The sequence below is a fragment of the Saccopteryx leptura genome, chromosome 4 (genome assembly GCF_036850995.1).
Source record: "Saccopteryx leptura isolate mSacLep1 chromosome 4, mSacLep1_pri_phased_curated, whole genome shotgun sequence".
NCBI classification, from domain to species: domain Eukaryota; kingdom Metazoa; phylum Chordata; class Mammalia; order Chiroptera; family Emballonuridae; genus Saccopteryx; species Saccopteryx leptura.
Genome location: NC_089506.1, coordinates 33,810,156 through 33,828,031, shown reverse-complemented (window position 1 = coordinate 33,828,031; position 17,876 = coordinate 33,810,156). Strand labels below are relative to the sequence as shown.

Below are 17,876 nucleotides of genomic sequence, written 5' to 3'. Positions count from 1 at the left end.
CCAATTCCTGAGAAAGAAGATAATTGTTATATTGAAGAGTCATGGTAAATCGTTACTAATAGGGCCTTAGACATGTAGTCAGCTAACAACTATACTGTACAAATGAGAGGTTCGCAGTCAGAGAAAAAACTGACTTGCTCAAGGCCATACAAATACAGGGTGAGACAAAAGTAGGTTTACAGTTGTTCATATGGAAATAATACAATAATAAATAATACAAGAGTAAATTGTTTTGTGTACTCATAACTATAAACCTACTTTTGCCACACCCTGTAGATGTTAGTACTATATTTTGTTTTTAAGACTTTGTTTAGATGTAATTTACAAGCCATAAATGCATCTGGTTTAAAGTATACAATTCGATTTGTATGAGAGTATAGAGTAAATATAATCTAATTACCGCCATGATATAATTTTAGAATATTCATTCTCCCAAAAGCTTTAGAGCCGTTCCTTGCCATTGTCCCGTCCCCTCCCCTCTCTCCAGTCCTCGGTAACCACTAATCCACTTTCTGTCTCTATAGATTTGGCTATTACGGATAGCTCATCATTTTATTTGAATGGGAACACATGATATGTGGCTTTTTGTCTCTGGCTTATTTCATTTGGCATACAGTTTTTTGTTTTGTTTTGTTTTTTTTCATTTTTCTGAAGCTGGAAACGGGGAGAGACAGTCAGACAGACTCCCGCATGCGCCCGACCGGGATCCACCCGGCACGCCCACCATGGGACGACGCTCTGCCCACCAGGGGGCGATGCTCTGCCCATCCTGGGCGTCGCCATATTGCGACCAGAGCCACTCTAGCGCCTGGGGCAGAGGCCACAGAGCCATCCCCAGCGCCCGGGCCATCTTTGCTCCAATGGAGCCTTGGCTGCGGGAGGGGAAGAGAGAGACAGAGAGGAAAGTGCGGCGGAGGGGTGGAGAAGCAAATGGGCGCTTCTCCTTTGTGCCCTGGCCGGGAATCGAACCCGGGTCCTCCGCACGCTAGGCCGACGCTCTACCGCTGAGCCAACCGGCCAGGGCTGGCATACAGTTTTTAAGATTCATCTATGTTGTAACATGTCTCAGTACTCCATTGCTTTTTTTTGTTGCTGTGGTACTTTTTTTTTTGTTTTTCTTTTTCAGTTACAGTTGACATACAATATTATATTAGTTTCAGGTGTACAACATAGTGATTATACATTTACATAACTTACAAAGTGATCACCCCAGTAAGTCTAGTACCCATCTGACACCATACATAGTCATTAGAATATTATTGACTATATTCAGTACTTCATTGCTTTTTATTGCTGAATAATATTTCACATTTTGTTTATCCATTCATGAGTTGATGGACATCTGAATTATTTCCACGTTTTGGCTATTATGAATAATGCTTCCATTAACTCATATACCAGTTTTTGTGTAGATGTATGTTTTCATTCCTCTTGGGCATATGCCTCATTGTGCATTTGCTGGATATTATAACTCTACATTTTGAGGAACTGCCAAACTGTCTCCAAAGGGGCTCTACATTCCCGCCAACAGTGTATGAGGGTTCCAATGTTTCCACATCCTTGAATTTTTAAAAATTTGTCATTTGTTAAATTTCAGCTGTGAAAATTATGCTCATTTATGTAAAAACCTAGTGGTTAATGTATGTTTCTGTACATATTCAGAAACTTAATCATTTTCAGAAAGGTAGGGCTTGGCATTCCAAAAATCTTTGTGGCTCCCTTAAACTTGAGCTGAGCAGAATAAACATCCTAAGAAGGGATCAGTTTCATTTCTGTTCTTAGACTGTCAAAGGCAATAAGGTTGATGTGCCTTTAATATATAATACTTACATATTGTCTGGCAATTTATAAAAGTCTTTTATATACAATACCTCTTTTTAGTTCTTCAGAGTCCTCCTGGTACATAAATACTCAATTAGCTGTTAATTTATCTCTAGAAGGTTAAACAGTTTTCCCCAAGGTCACTTGGCTAATAAGTGATTAACTTTGAAATCAAACCTAGATCTATCTAACTTTAAAGCTTAGACTTGAGCTCAAACCTCAGACTCTAATCCCATACAATAGGTCTTCATTTCATTTATTTTACTGACTCAAATGAGAGATAACTCAAGTTTTACATTAGCACATCCTGTATTTTAAGTTTGTTGACCTCTTAGTTGCTTTTCAGTTATCTGCTATAAGACCTATTTTATAAGAACATATTAACCAAAGAACTATTCTTAAATAAAATGGATAACTAGAAAATATGATGTTCAAGCAATATGTGAAACTCCTTTATTTATGTTAACTGATTTTGTCTGCATGTTGTAAGAAAAGTATAATATTTTGAAGTCTGATACATTAGATGCCAAATCATATTTGTTCTTCCCCCTACCAGATTATGGAAAGAATTATGGATCTACCCACTTTACTGAGACATGCATTCAGGGAAATGTTTTCAGTCGGGGGCCTTTTCTGGATGTTTCGTATCAGGATAATACTTTGTTTAATGGGAGCTTTTTTCTATCTTATATCACCTCTAGATTTTGTACCTGAAGCCTTGTTTGGAATTCTAGGCTTTTTAGATGATTTCTTTGTCATCTTTTTGTTGCTTATCTACATCTCTATTATGTATCGAGAAGTGATAACACAGAGACTAAACAGGTGAAAAAAAACATTTACTAAATTATGAGCTCATGTGTAAAATCAAACAAAAGGACCCATGGCAACATAAAGCATTTGAATATTATCTTACAAACTTAAAACCATGGAATGACAAACATTTGACTATCATTTGGCAAATAACTAGCAATAGATGACTGGAATTTTTACATGTTTCAGGTTCTAATATTAAAGTTAGAATTATAATAATTTATCTTGATTGTGTTGTCTGTCAAGTCTCTGGAAAAAACATGGACTGATATTAAAAGGGATGCTTTTATATCTTTTTCTTTTCCCAAAAATTACTCAGATTAATTGGATGTATAAGATATTGTTAAATGTACATTTTATCCAATTTTTCCTTCTCAGTGAGTACCTATATGATAATATATTGCAATAAGACTCATCTAAATATTTTTGTTATAATAAAATATTGCACAATATCGGGGGAGACTCGGTGTTTTAGTACAAGCTAAGTTTTGTGCATTTGGAGCAGTTCTGCTTTTCCATTCTGATATATCTTTGTAATCAGGTGAAAGTCAATGAAGAAGCTTGAACTTTATAATCTGATTCACATTCTGGTTTACAGAACATTAGAAGAATCAATAAGATATATGACCTTTATCTCCAGGGGGCACACTTGTGTTCTCAGTTATGGCATCTGAACAAGAGTTTGGGCCTTTTATAGGAACAGTGTATCAAAGTAATTTGTAAAGGGATTTTTTTTTTTCCAGAACCTGGGTGATACTGCATAGTAGTTTGATGCATTTCTGAGGAAACTAGTTCTTCATGGCTTAAGCCTAAAAGACCTTAGGGTAGTAGGAACACTTTAAATTTGACAAGAGAAACTACTGATGAGCTAGACTAGTAACAGAGTAGGCAAATTCGGTTAGTTTTCTCTTGTAATACTGTCCCTAGATGGCAGCAGATAGCCTAGATTCATTAGGTTGTATGCAGAATGAGCAAATGTCCTGTGATTCAACAGGAACGTTATCTTGTTTTTTTATGGCCATACCTAAGTATCTAACGCTGTCTTCTACAGTTTTCTGTTTGAGAAGAACCAAAACCGCAAGTATAATGAAACCCTAACTCCCTTAGCTGGCACTGCTCATTAGCGAACTGGATAGCAGGGTGGCCATTGATGCTCAGGGGCATTAGCTTTGTCACCTGCAATCACTGATATTCATACTGTCTATTCATGTATTAGCCTCATTATGTACAGATAAGTGGGGGGGGGGGGGAGAGAAATCTCTAACAGTCTCCCAAGTTGATGAGATTAACAATCAACTAATAAGATGCTGAATATCAAAAATAGTGTTTTCTAATTTGGGCCTGGGAACAAAGCTGTTGCTTGTAGAGAGAAAAAACAATAACACTTAAATATAGCACATTATAATTAAAGCAGTTTCTCACATACTTCTTGTTTTATAAGACAGTTATGTGAAGAAGGCAAGCATTGTCTTCCTTTTCATAGGTGAAATCCCTGTTACAGATGACAGGGTGTTTTTTGTCTGAAGCCACATACAGATAAGTCGCTGAACTGGTATCACACTGAGTAGTACTCCTGCATGGGTTCAGATAAATGTGAAGGTTCTAATGAAGAGAAGCTGGAGGAAAATGAGGGTCCTTTGGAATCTTCTGGAACACACTAGAGTAGAACAGCTTAGGTGCTCCTAGGGTCCAGAAGAGGACATACCAAGAGTTCGTGAATCTTAATTCTAAAACTCTAAGTCAGATGTCTAATAGGGGGGCATACTTCACACAAACACACACAAACACTTCAGGTCCTGGCCAGATTGTTCAGTTGATTAGAGCATTGTCCCAGTACAGCAGGGTTGCAGCTTCAATGCCTGGCCAGTGCACATACAAGAATCAACCAATGAATGTGTAAATGGGTGGAGCAACGAACAATTAAACAAAAACAAAAAATTTCAGCTGTAGTTAGTAACTTGAAAAGCTAATGAGTAGGAGTTGGTTACACCAGAGGAGGAATGCATTTCCTACCAATTACAAATTTCATGTGGGGTTATATACCACTGTCATTTTTGAAAATATTTCATTTTCTGTGCATATGTTCTGCTTCAAGTGTCACATTTCTAGTTACAATAATTTTATTGTAATATTTGGAATTCCTTATAAGACTTTACTGGTAGAAGTGTATTATACCAACTTTTATAACATACAGAAACACTGTGTGATCTGAATGAAGGCTTGTTAAGTTGAAAAGGGAACATGTGGAAATCTCAGCAGTTTAGACTTGTTTATTGTGTCATCTGTATTGATCATGAATAATAAATGTACACAGTATCTGAGGGAGTATTTAAAGCAAGTAGAGTCAATCAGTGTTTTAAACATAGTAAATGCTCTGATTCAGAGTGAGATCCTATAAATCAAAGCAAACAATTTGGGTTTTTGTAAACATCAATATTGTAACTTTCACAAAAACAGATGGAGCAACCCCAGCAGCAGGTAACTTGGATAGGTCTGTAGGGAACAGGACAAGGCAACAGCGGTTCCCTCTGCCCACTAGAACAGTGTTTTCAGCTCCTCCAGTTCTCAGCGTCTGAAAGCAGCAGGGGAAGAAAGGACTCTGTTGGTCCTGTGGCTGCGCAGATACCTACCTCACAGAGTTGTCGCAGAGGACTGATGGTTTGGTCCAACTTTGTGATTTAAGAATTTGTCACTTATTCTTTTGAATAAAAGCAAAATACTTAAACTCTAAAAATAGCTGTTATTTTTCCTGTTTCTTTGATATTGTTTCCTTTAAAATTCAGAACTCCTGAAATAGCACTCAATATAATGGTTGCAGTGGCTTTCTTTGTCACTAGTGGACATCCAGTATTATTAATTTCTAATTAATTTTCCTTAGATCAGTGGTCGGCAGACTCAGTCAACAGAGCCATATATCAACAGTACAACGATTGAAATTTCTTTTGAGAGCCAAATTTTTTAAACTTAAACTATATGGGTAGGTACGTTGTTATTAACTTAATTAGGGTACTGCTAAGCTGGCCTTTGTGCCCGCATTCAGGGGGCCAAAGAGCCGTATGTGGCTCGTGAGCCGCGGTTTGCCGACCACTGCTCAGATGTTTAAAAATTTTTTAAAGTAAAATGTTTTTGTTTTTGGAGGAAAATTACTTGATCCGGGTGATCTAGACTAATTCTGGACAAGAAGGGTGGAACTGAAATGTATGTTTAGGCCTGTATCCTGAGTCCCCACGCCTCGAGTGTATGCTTGGTAACTGAAATTGCAGTCGGTAACAGAAATGATCTTTTCTGACACTGAGCCCTTATATCTGCATCAACACTCTTTCCCTTCTCTTTGAAAACTAAATGTACTCCAGGCTCTTCTGTTTTGCTAAACAGCAGCCCATGAACCTGGGGACTGGTCAGAATAGGAAAGGGCACTCAAGGTTCAAAGGCCCTAAGACTTGTCTCCCAACATAGGCCAGTAGGCTTTAAGAGCTGCTGACAATCACAGAGACAAAGACAATCTTTGAGATTTTGTTGTTCTGTCAGAACCAGACCATTTTCATGGCATCAATATTTGTTTTAAGCGTCGAGTCCTTGACTGCGAGCAAATTTGAGATGTAACCAACCACTGTTGTCTTCATTCATCTGCATCCTCTGATTAGTCCCATGTCCCCGATTGGTGCATGAGCGAACAAAACATTGAGCATTTTTGGATACTTTCCTTATGCCAGACTAGTGGTATTTAGAGGTAGGCCTTTTGAGGGGAGTATAATATAGGATGTAGGAGAGGGCTAAAGATGTTTGAAACTCACCAGCAACTAGTGTTTTAGATTTTAATTTGATTAAAAGCACAAAATTTAAAAAACTATTTAAAAATACCTGATAGTAATATTAAAACATTCATCCTTCTAATTGGTCTTAGGGAAAACCTGTAATTGATAGCTACATGCAAATTAATCTTGTTTCATTAATCTTAGAATATTATAAATGAAAGGGTCCCTACATATTGGCTTGTGTTTGTCTTTGCAAAAATCAAATGAAAGCTATGGATAGCTCCCCAGAAAAATGCATACACATACATGTATATATACTTTTGATTCCTTTTCAAGGGATTCAAGATCTGAGCATTTATGGATTCCAAATTAAGCTTTTTTTTTTTTTTTTTTTTTTTTTTTGGTATTCTTCTGAAGCTGGAAACGGGGAGAGACAGTCAGACAGACTCCTGCATGCGCCCAACCGGGATCCACCCGGCACGCCCACCAGGGGCGATGATCTGCCCACCAGGGGGCGATGCTCTGCCCCTCCGGGGCGTCGCACCACCAGAGCCACTCCAGCGCCTGGGGCAGAGGCCAAGGAGCCATCCCCAGCGCCCGGGCCATCCTTGCTCCAATGGAGCCTCGGCTGTGGGAGGGGAAGAGAGAGACAGGAAGGGGGGGGGGGGGTGGAGAAGCAAATGGGCGCTTCTCCTATGTGCCCTGGCCGGGAATCGAACCCAGGTCCCCCACATGCCAGGCCGATGCTCTACCGCTGAGCCAACCGGCCAGGGCCAAGAATTCTTCATTTAGTCCAACAGCCTTACTCCACCAATGAATATAAGGAATGAATGCTAAAGTATTTTTTAAATTCTTTTATTTTAATTTATTTTTCTAAGATTTTATTTATTCATTTTAGAGAGAAGAGAGATAGAAGGGGGGAGGAGCACAGGAAGCATCAACTCCCATATGTGCCTTGACCAGGCAAGCCCAGGATTTCGAACCAGCGACCTCAGCGTCCCAGGTGGATGCTTTATCCACTGAGCCACCACAGGTCAGGCTAAAGTATTTTTTAGAATAAAAATTAGATTAAGAAAAAAAGCACAGTAGGGTAGAATTGAAAATCTAAACTGTTAGATATCAGTGAGTTTAACCCTTTGAGTAGTAAGTTTTTTTCATGCTCAATGACCCCCAGAAGTGAGTTGTTAAAAAATGAAATTAGGCCTGACCAGGCGGTGGCGCAGTGGATAAAGCATCAGACTGGGATGCCAAGGACCCAGGTTCGAGACCCCGAGGTCACCAGCTTGAGCACGGGCTCATCTAGTTTGAGAAAAAGCTCACCAGCTTGGACCCAAGGTCGCTGGCTTGAGCAAGGGGTTACTCGGCCTACTGAAGGCCCGCGGTCAAGGCACATATGAGAAAGCAGTCAAATGAACAACTAAGGTGTCGCAATGTGCAACGAAAAACTAATGATTGATGCTTCTCATCCCTCTCCGTTCCTGTCTGTCTGTCCCTGTCTATCCCTCTCTCTGACTCTCTCTCTGTAAAAAATAAAAATAAAAAATAAAAATAAATGAAATTAGTTCCAGTTCCAGTTTTATTAACTTAAAATCATGTTTGATAACCAATTTGTGGAAACAAGAAAAACATACATGTCTTTTTTTAATGTTGCCTTACACATTTTAAAAATAAAAGTTTTTATTATCTCATGCAATTCTCGCATACCTCCCAAGAGGACATACACGACAGTTCTTACTACTCAAAGGGTTAAAAATATCTCTAGCCCTTAGCCCCCTCCCATGGCAAAACAAGTGGCTTGTTTTTCTTCAATTCATCAAACAAGACAAAGTTTATCCTAGAATAACTGTAAGAAAACTTACTCTTTTAATGTCAAGGTTTAAACTTTTTTTTCCTTATGAAGTATTATAATGATAAATGAATTAAGACTTTGAAAAACATCAAACTTCTAACTACCCTTCTTCAGTTTTTCCCTATTCGTTGTCTTTCCCTTAAATGGTCATATAAAAGTAAGACATACATGTATATTTATTTTTGATACTTATTGAAGGGGTCAAATAAGGTCAAATGAACTTATAAACATCTCATTCTCTTAAAAAAAAAAGAGGCAGTTTTGCATATCTTAAGCGGCCCTTATTTAATAAACTTTTATTAAAGTAGGACACCAAACATTTTATACATCATTAAAGGTCATGATTGTCATAAAGTGAACAGTTTAACCATCACTTCAGTCAAAACACATTACCACCATCCTTTAAGTCCCCCTTCATTGCTACTCTCCCGAAAAGTAACCTATTTCTTTTACCTACTTTTAATAGAATCATGCAGTACATTTTGCCTCTGACTTATTCATTATATAAGCACATCCATACTGTATAGATCATAGCTTCTTTATGTTGACTGCTATGTAGTGTTCCATTGCACGACTATTTGTATATTCAACGACTAATGGGCATTGGGTTGTTTCCATGAGCATTTCTACAAATCATTTAAGTGCCCGCCCTTTTAAAGAATTCCTCACAATCACCTCAGCTTTACACCTGACTTCCTTCACGCCAGAAATATCGGATTGTTCTCCAGGTCATTGTTCGCCCCTAATGACCGCAAGAAAAGCACCGCAGGCGGATCCGGCCTGTTACACAGCGCTCTCCTCGCTTCCTCTCCCAGCAGTTCTTTTCTCCTTTCCCGGAGGTCGAGGAACCGCCCACTTCCGCAACACTGAGCCCGCCGCACCACACGGCACCCATTGTCCTCAGCCAATGGCCTGCTTTCCAGGGAACGTTACCTCTGACCTCAAGGCAATCAGAGACTGCAGGACGAACTCATCGCGAGAGGTAAGGTTGAAGCTGCCTCCGCCATCTTGGAGATGGGAGAGGGGAGATGGTTGTGGTCCCTCTGCTAATGCAAACAACAAAACGGGCACATTAGGCACCCCTAAGTGAGGCTGGCATCACTGTAATTGCTGGCCAAAGCTACAGAAGAAGCGAGGGTGTCAAAGCCGAGAGAAGCAACATTGATAACAGCTTCACCTGCCTGCTGCGGCGGCAGAAGTGAAACGACTGAGGACCGGAAGGATGGTGCAGTCCTGTTCCGCCTACGGCTGCAAGAACCGATATGATAAAGACAAGCCAGTATCTTTTCACAAGTAAGTACCCTTCCCGCCTAGCGGGGCCGACCCTCGCTCGAGCAGGGGGCGCGCGGCCGCTTAGGCTCGGGGGCGGAGCAAGGCGCGTGTCCGCGCGAGACACAGCGAGAGGGGGCGTAGGCAGGGGCGGGGCGCGGCCGAGCGCTCCTCGGGTCCACCGCGGGCCGGGCGGTGGGCGTGCCCGCCCGTTGTCGGTGGCCGCGACCCGTCGCCCGGGGCTGCGCGTTCTCGGCGCGCGTCGCAGCTGCTGCCCGCGACCATTTCTCGTGCTCGAGTTCTGTCCCCGGCGCGAGGCTTACTTGTCTCCTGGAGTTGGCGGGCTCCGGGCCCGCGGGTAGTACCCGGAGGCGTCTGGGTTTCACCCGCAGCTCTTGGAGAAGCCAGGTGGTGATAACACTTTAGAAGTAAATTTGAAATAAAAACAGAGATCTTAGGGGGGAAAAATGCCACTCTTTCGTTCTTGCTGTGGATGGGAGGTCAGGATAATTAAGGATTGGTTTTTGGCCAGGATTTCAGGGAGGATGTGTATGGTCCAATTTTTAGGAACCGGCCTTTAAGGACCTCTGAAGTTTTAGAGTTTCTGGTACTGCTAAGATGAATAGTCTGTTTCCAGCACACAGTAGTGACATGGACAGCGATACGGAGTGCCATAATGAAGGCATGGAGGAAAGTCCTTGGAGAAGAGCATGCCCCACATCTTTCAGGACTGTTTCATCCGTTAGGTATTCAGGCAGAGGCTTAGAGGAAAAGTGTTCTTTATAAAAAAAACGCAAAGGGGGAATGACTTGATGATAATTAAATGTCAGCAATTGTGACACGGTATCATTTTCAGTCTCATTCAGTACAGTATTTACAAATGTTATTACATTTACAATAATTTTTTTTTTTGCAAGAATTCCCAACTATAAAGGTTGATAGCTAAGACATTGGGACCAGTGGTACGTTACATGAATTATTCGTAGCTAAATAATTACACAAGCAAAATGTCAATATTCTTCCCATTTTGTTGGTAGGGTCATTTATGTGTAACAGCGGGTGTTAATGCATTTTTATGTTTTTAATACAGTATGAGAGGGACCATATAGAAATACGAGTGCCTCACGAGTGGGTGGTTTCCCCTTTTCCCGGAAGGACATGGAACACTTAGCACTTTCACGGTTCAGTACATACTAATATTGCCTCTTGATTATTGGAATTTCTGACAGATTAATTGACTGCTTCAGTGTATGAATCGGTCAGGAGGTGGTGGGTGACGCTCTCACATTCATTCAGCTCTCCATCTCTCCATTCTAATGATACCACAGAAGGTATCTAAAAATAAGGGAAATCCTTCATTGACACTGGAAACGAGTTAAGGATGACATTCACGCATCAGAAATAGAGTTTTCTGCTAGCTATTAAAAAATTAATTGATTCGAAAGAGGAACTAACCTACATTTCATCCTTTATCTAAAAGAACAGTTGTTCGGGAGTAGATGGGAAAGAGCTTGACGGTACCTCACAGCCTGAGCACTTGCAGTGCTTGAGTCAGCTAGGTGCTGAATTCTACCAGTGATTGATTGCTACCAGAGTTTGTACTTTTAAGGCCATTTCGAGCAAGGATCTTCTGTCTTTCCCCAGTTTCTACATGGTGGCTGTGGGAAGAGCAATGCTGGGCAAGGGGACTGCCATAAAGATCTGTTAGCTCTTCATGATAATAGCAGAGACAGGCTCAAGCATACCTTACATGGGAGAGAAACTGGAACATACGTAGGAACATCCTTCTTTAGCTTCTTTCTAATCCTCCCAGCTGACCTGGAAAAATAAAATCACAATCAATTTAAACTCTTCCTGCCTCCCTTTATCTGGACCTAATGAACATATTTCAGCAGATGAAGTCAATCAGTCTGATCTGTGGTGGAGCAGTGAATAGAGTGTGGACTTGCAACTCTGAGGTCACTGGTTCAGAGCACTCCGCTTACTGGGTCAAAGAACAGAGGGGAAGCAACTACTATGAGTTGATGTTTCCTGCTTCTCCACACCCCTTTCTCTTTCCTCTCTCTCAAAAATCAATAAATCTTAAAAAAAAAAGAAGTACATTAAAATAAGTATTTTTAAATTTTCTTTATCATTGTGATTTAACTATCCTTTGATTAATTCTATTTGTCAGGCCGAATTTAAGAGAACTAGAAGCTTTTCTCAGCCTGTAGCTATTAACGTGCAGTTTTGTTCTACAGTATACAGAAAATCACTGGTAAAAAAATGAATATAAATTCACCTTATAGTATGTATTTTATTTGAAACTTTTAGTGTCTTCAATATAAAAAGTTAAACAATAATAAATTAGATGAGAGAGCTACACAATTTACCCTTGTGTATTTAGATGTGTGTGGAGTACCTGTATCTGCTAGTGAAAGTTACTGCAATGCAGGGGAAGAAAGGGAACAATATTATGCATATGGACCGTCCACACTCAACCTTTCGTTTCCTACTCTTCCCACTGCATGCATCTGTCAACATGGCAATATATTGTTACATTCTGTAAATTCTTATTGGGCTGTCTTCTTTAGATTATATATGTAATTACAGCTGACATTCTTAAAACTACTGTCATCAGTAAGATTTCTATAAAAAATACTGTACTGGGAGGGGTGACTTTTATCTCATATTAGTGGTGGTCACTTTATTTATAGGGTCTTTAAAACAAGCACAGTTTTAATGAACTAAGGTGAACGAACTAAGGTGACTAAAGGTACAACTAATCATTTAAAAAAGGGGGGGGGGGGAGCAGAACTAGTGTTTTCATCAAACACTCCTTAGTGCACTAACACCAATGTAAGATAGTTCTTTCCGAAGCAGGCAAGTTTGACATGTTTTTGGTTTTTGTTTTTTAAATAAGGTCAGAGTACTGAATTATGTCATCTCCTTAGGTTTCCTCTTACTCGTCCCAGTCTTTGTAAAGAATGGGAGGCAGCTGTCAGAAGAAAAAATTTTAAACCCACCAAGTATAGCAGTATTTGTTCAGAACACTTTACTCCAGATTGCTTTAAGAGGGAGTGTAACAACAAGTTACTGAAAGAGAATGCTGTACCCACAATATTTCTCTATACTGAACCACATGACAAGGTAATATGTGTTTTAAAATATTGGCTTCTTTTCTGTTTTTAAAATTAATGTGTCTATTGTACAAAATTTGGAAAATTCAGAGTAGTGTTAAGAAAATAAATGTTACCTGGAACCTATCACTGGTAAATAACCACTGATAACAGTTGATAATACCTTTAAAAAATACAAAATGCAGATTATTAAAGTTAAATATCCTCACACTAAGAAACTCAGTCAGGCTTTATGATTTACTTTGAGATCACTCTATACCCCTCCTTGTATGTTGATCAGTTTTGGTTTTTCTTTTTTAGTGATTCAGATTCAAAGTATTTTCCCCCTCAGTTTTAAATACTTAGTAGTTCAGTACATTTTGTTAATCATTCTGTCTCTTGCATCTCATTTTTATTTTAGGTAAAAAGGTATAATTAAAACTTAAACTATTTTCTCATTTTGGAATGTTTCTTGACCAGGATTCATTTTAAAAAGTCTTAATATTCTTAAATTCCACAGATGAATTCTTTTAAAGTGTTATTTCTAGTTATGAAATTCAAACCTACTTTGCATTATTGTTTTAGAAGGACGACCTTCTGGAGCCGCAAGAACAGCTTCCCCCACCTCCTTTAACACCTCCCGTTTCCCAGGCTGACGCTGCTATTGGATTACTAATGCCTCCTCTTCAGACCCCTGATAACCTCTCAGTGTTCTGTGATCACAACTACACTGTGGAGGACACAATGCACCAGAGAAAAAGGATTCATCAGCTAGAACAGCAAGTCGAAAAGCTCAGAAAGAAGCTCAAGACTGCACAGCAGCGATGCAGAAGACAAGAGCGACAGCTTGAAAAATTGAAGGAGGTCGTACACTTCCAGAAAGAGAAAGACATTTCAGAGAGAGGTTATGTGATTCTACCAGAAAACTACTTTGAAATAGTTGAAGTACCAGCATAGAAAAATTTGTATTAGTTTTTAATGGGGCAATACCACATACCCTCTTCTAGCCTATAAAGGAGTTTCATTTGAAAAAAAAAAATAACACTTGTATAAAATCAATTCAGAATATTTTTTTAAAAAAGTAAGATACTGTAAAATTGTTAATTTTTGGTTTGTAATTTCAGGGTTTTTACATTTTAACAAAATATTTTAAAAGTTATAAATTAACCTCAGAGCTCCGATTTAATTAAGTTGGTTTCAAGACTGTTTTTTGTTTTTTAATTTGCATATTTATAGAAATAATGTAAAAGTAAGGAAAGAGAATGAAAACAGTATAGTAAGGATGCTTTAAGTTTAAAATGACCTTAGTTTATTGAAAGAACTTGATTATATTTTAAATGAAGTATGGCTTAGATTATGGGACGTAACTTCTCAGAGTATGGTATATATAATCTTATTCACACATTCTTATTTGTAAAATCAGAAGATTTATCTTTCTTTAATCACTTGTCCAAGATAAATTGGCAAGTCAATACTTTAAAAAAAAGATAGAATATCTTCAGAGTAGAGAATGAAGAGCCATTCCATGCCTAATTAACACAAATAACTTTATAAAGACTGGATTTTTTTTTTTAAGTGGGCCCCTCTTCTTTTTCCTTCCACTGTCTAGCATGATAAAATTAAAAATGTTCCTCCAGTGGAAGAAACAATGTTTAACAAAGTAGGTATTGTTATCAATGAAGTAATAAAAATGGGGCCTCAATTCGTAGTATGCTTTTTTTTCTCATTACCGTTGAGCTAAGTAAGGGACATCCAGTTCCTCAACTGTAGTTATATTTGCATCCAAATCTCTTAACAAATATATATGTTGCATCAATAGTTTCATTTGTACCATAATATGGTAATCTTGAACTTGACTAATTGATTTTTGTCAAGGCTTCACATAAATAAAGATGTCATCACTTTTAATGTGAATTAGAAATTATATCCCATTTACTTAAATGAGTCATTTGTATTCAAAAGCAACCTAAGATGTTATGTTTATTTTCCTGAATGTTGAGACTTAAAACACTGAGGTTTCTGTTCAAACTGTGAATGTATTCTGACTTTGTGATAAGTTTTACGTATATTTGAAATATGTTCTGAGAGAGTGAGTAAACAAATACTGCCATAGGACTTATCTACTTAGATTTAAAGTAACTTTTACCTATACTTATTTTAAATTTCAAAGTACACTGAGTATTTGAAGAATAACAGACCTTTTATGGCAGTATTAAAGATATGAGACAAGGATGTTCAAAAGGTGTTTTTTGTAGACCTGTTTTTAGATGTAATTCACTGCCGTGCTGCCAGTGGATAGTACTTTGATTCATGAAGATTTCCTTTTGATGAACAAGTATTTCAAAAATAAAAAATTTCGATTAGAAGGTGAAGTTATATAGTCTGATAACATTTAGAACAAACTAATGAATCAGAAGACTTTTTCTAGTTATTAATGGATCTCATTACTGGTTTTGGAAGTTGCAAATACTCTAAGTAGTTTGTTTTTACATTTCATCTCTAGCAAGTTTTGGAAGATATGTTGGTAAATATTTTGCCAAAGTATGTATTTTTTATCTAAATGGTCATCTATGTAAAAGAAAGTGTGTGTGTGTGTGTGTGTGTGTGTGTGTGTGTGTGTGTGTGTCCATGTCCCCAGAACAATAATCCAACATTGAATTGTAAAAGTGGTAATAATAATTCCATAGCATCTTAACATTATGATCTAACCTGAAGCTATTCTTTTTTCATAACAGATATAAATCCATGTTTGGAGAGAACTGCACATGAAACATGTATACCAACTATTTGTGTATAATTTATCATAGTTTAACATAGGGATTTTGAGGTACAGGTGCTTATTTCTGAATGTGAGATTTAACATTTGTTGAGTGTTTTTTTAAATTCATTTTGTCTGTTGTAGTATTTATGACATAGACAAAAAAAAAGGTCTGTTCAAGCATAGTGAAACTTATTCTGAAACAGGGACAAGGTCTCAATCTGAAACAAATTGGGAGCGGACTCATGAACTGCAGCATATTCTGAAAGGTGACATTTATCTTAAGCACATATACTAACATACTAAAATTACTCCTGTGTGTGATAGAATCTGGCAATAATGGTGAGAAGAAATACTGTTTCATAATAGAACTGCTAGGAAAACTAGAATTTTAGAATTAGAAGTTTCTTAGAAATTATTGAACACTATTGCAACCTCTAAACTCTAAAGAAATGTTCTTGTAAAATATCTCTGACAGCGGTCATCTGCTCTTTGTTTACCATTTACATTTAAACAGTTCTACTTAGATTCTTTGAAATGGGTTTCTGGATTAGAATAGAAGTATTTGCCATTCTATTTTTACTTGTTTATAATACAAATATAATATTCACTTTGAACTGCTGCATAGTTTGAACTGTCAAATTCCAAATTACAGGAGTTTTAAATTCTTGTAAAATAATCTAAATGTTTACTAATTGTATACCTGTTATGTGTGCTAAAAATATTTCTGTCGTTGCAGTAAAGAAACTGGTGTCTAAAGTTATTAGCAAAACTTTTTACTTGGAAATCCAAGTACATGAGATTGTTTCCTTTAACAATAATTTGTGTAATTCCTTTCTTAGAAGTATAATAATAGTGAAAGCAAATCCAAGTTTTATTTGATATTCTCTGATTATCTTTAGTTATCAAAAAAAATTATACACACATATACATACCCAACACCTATGGCTTTTATAAAACCAGTAGTAAGCAACATAAAGTAATGTGTTTAAAAGTCCACATGACCTGTAAAAAGAAAACTCCATTTGTATTCCAGAATTTCTAAAAGGTAGCCAGCCATGGGTAGCATTTAAAGGAGAAAAAGTGGTATTACTCTTTCTAATATTGGGGAGTGAATTGGATAATTGGGGAGTGAAGAGCATTATTCTTGTCTGATGTAACTTTTGTTTCTGGACATTATGGTTTAATACAGTGTGTATTAAAATACAATCTTTGATGTGAAAAAAAAATCAAAGAGCAAACTAATGTGCAAACAAGCAAGAGAACAATTATAGTTATTGTACTTAATGGAAAAGTTTGTTCAAAGTAATATTCTCTTATAGTTCCATGTCTTCATATCTTTACCTTGAATGTGGTTTTATTCTACTGAGATTTTTTTTCTTAATGATAAATATTTTTTAATTTCTAAAAATCTGTTGAGAATTTTTATTCATTTCTAAATTCATAGTACTTTGCAGCCCTAGCCAGTGGTTGGCTTAGTGGTAGAGCATCAACCCAAAGTGTGAAAGTCCTGGATTCAAGTCCTGGTCAAGGCATACAGGACAGGCTATCATCTGCTTCTCCTCTCCTCCCTCTTCTCTCTCTTTCTCTTCCTCTTTCTACCTCTCCTGCAGCCATGGCTTGATTGGTTCAAGCAAGCTGGCCCCAGGTGCTAAGGATGACTCTTGGAGCCTCTACCTCAGGTGCTTAAAAATAACTCTGTTGCAAGCATAGCCCAAGATGGGCAGAGCATTGGCCCAGACAGAGAGGATCTCCTGGTAGATTCTGGTCAGGGGGCATGCAGGAATCAGTCTGTATCTCCCCTCCTCTCAAATAAAAAAATAGATAACTAAATTAATAGTACTTTCGGTTTTGAAATTAACAAGTTTTCAATTTTTAAATATCCTAAGGGGTGTGAATAGATTTCCATTGGTTTAAACTATTTTTGGTGAGATAAGCTATAATATTAATAAGTGGACCTGACTTCTGGAATCGCTACATAAGGAGCTCCGACCTGTTCACCTCCTTAGCTACCATAACTGGTGAAAAAAAAATTTTTACACCACCATTTAAAGTCTGCATATTGTACTAAGGACATACAACAAATGAAACATTCAGGAAAACCTAAATCTCTGTAAGAACATTAAAAGTTTGTGTAGTTTCTGCCCAACTTATCTTCTCTCTATCCCTCTGTTCCCGCAGACACACAGCTCAGTGCTATAGTAGCTCTACTCTGGGGGTGTGGCCAAGAAGATAGTGCTCCCTCTCTTCCCAACACCCAATAAAAGACTAGATCTTTCATGGGAGGGCACATGCACAGTATGGCAAAAACAGCTAAGCGAAAGGGAGAAGCTGGAAAAATGGGAACAGGGCAGTCCAGGAAGTAAAAACCCATAAATACCCAAGCTCTGTCATCGGGGCACTCATTCTCTGGAGTGAGCTGTCTGCCCAGTCCCTTTGGAGTGGATTCTCGCACAGACAATAAATTCTTACTTAGTTGCTGCACTTTGTCTCTTGACTGAATTCCTTCTTTGAAG

General features: G+C 38.0%; 2 protein-coding genes across 7 annotated transcripts in view; both read left to right on the top strand.

The window, feature by feature from the left end:
• RNF170 (ring finger protein 170) overlaps nucleotides 1-3,081 on the top strand; it is a 30,570-nt gene extending 27,489 nt beyond the window's left edge. For all 5 annotated transcript variants that reach the window (XM_066380438.1, XM_066380434.1, XM_066380435.1 and 2 more), the window contains one exon: nucleotides 2,378-3,081. In XM_066380438.1, coding sequence (XP_066236535.1) covers nucleotides 2,378-2,647 — 270 coding nt within the window. In that variant the 3' untranslated portion in view covers nucleotides 2,648-3,081. The remainder of the gene's footprint in view (nucleotides 1-2,377) is intronic.
• Nucleotides 3,082-9,276: 6,195 nt separating this feature from the next.
• On the top strand, nucleotides 9,277-16,392 carry THAP1 (THAP domain containing 1). Of its 2 annotated transcripts, none has more exons than XM_066380432.1 (3): nucleotides 9,277-9,528; nucleotides 12,438-12,633; nucleotides 13,191-16,392. In XM_066380432.1, exons 1-3 carry the CDS (start codon nucleotides 9,458-9,460, stop codon nucleotides 13,557-13,559), a joined length of 636 nt encoding a protein of 211 aa, XP_066236529.1. In that variant the 5' UTR covers nucleotides 9,277-9,457; the 3' UTR covers nucleotides 13,560-16,392. The 2 variants fall into 2 exon arrangements, with proteins under 2 accessions (XP_066236529.1, XP_066236528.1); XM_066380431.1 differs by having other exon boundaries at nucleotides 13,188-16,392.
• Nucleotides 16,393-17,876: the final 1,484 nt, after the last annotated feature.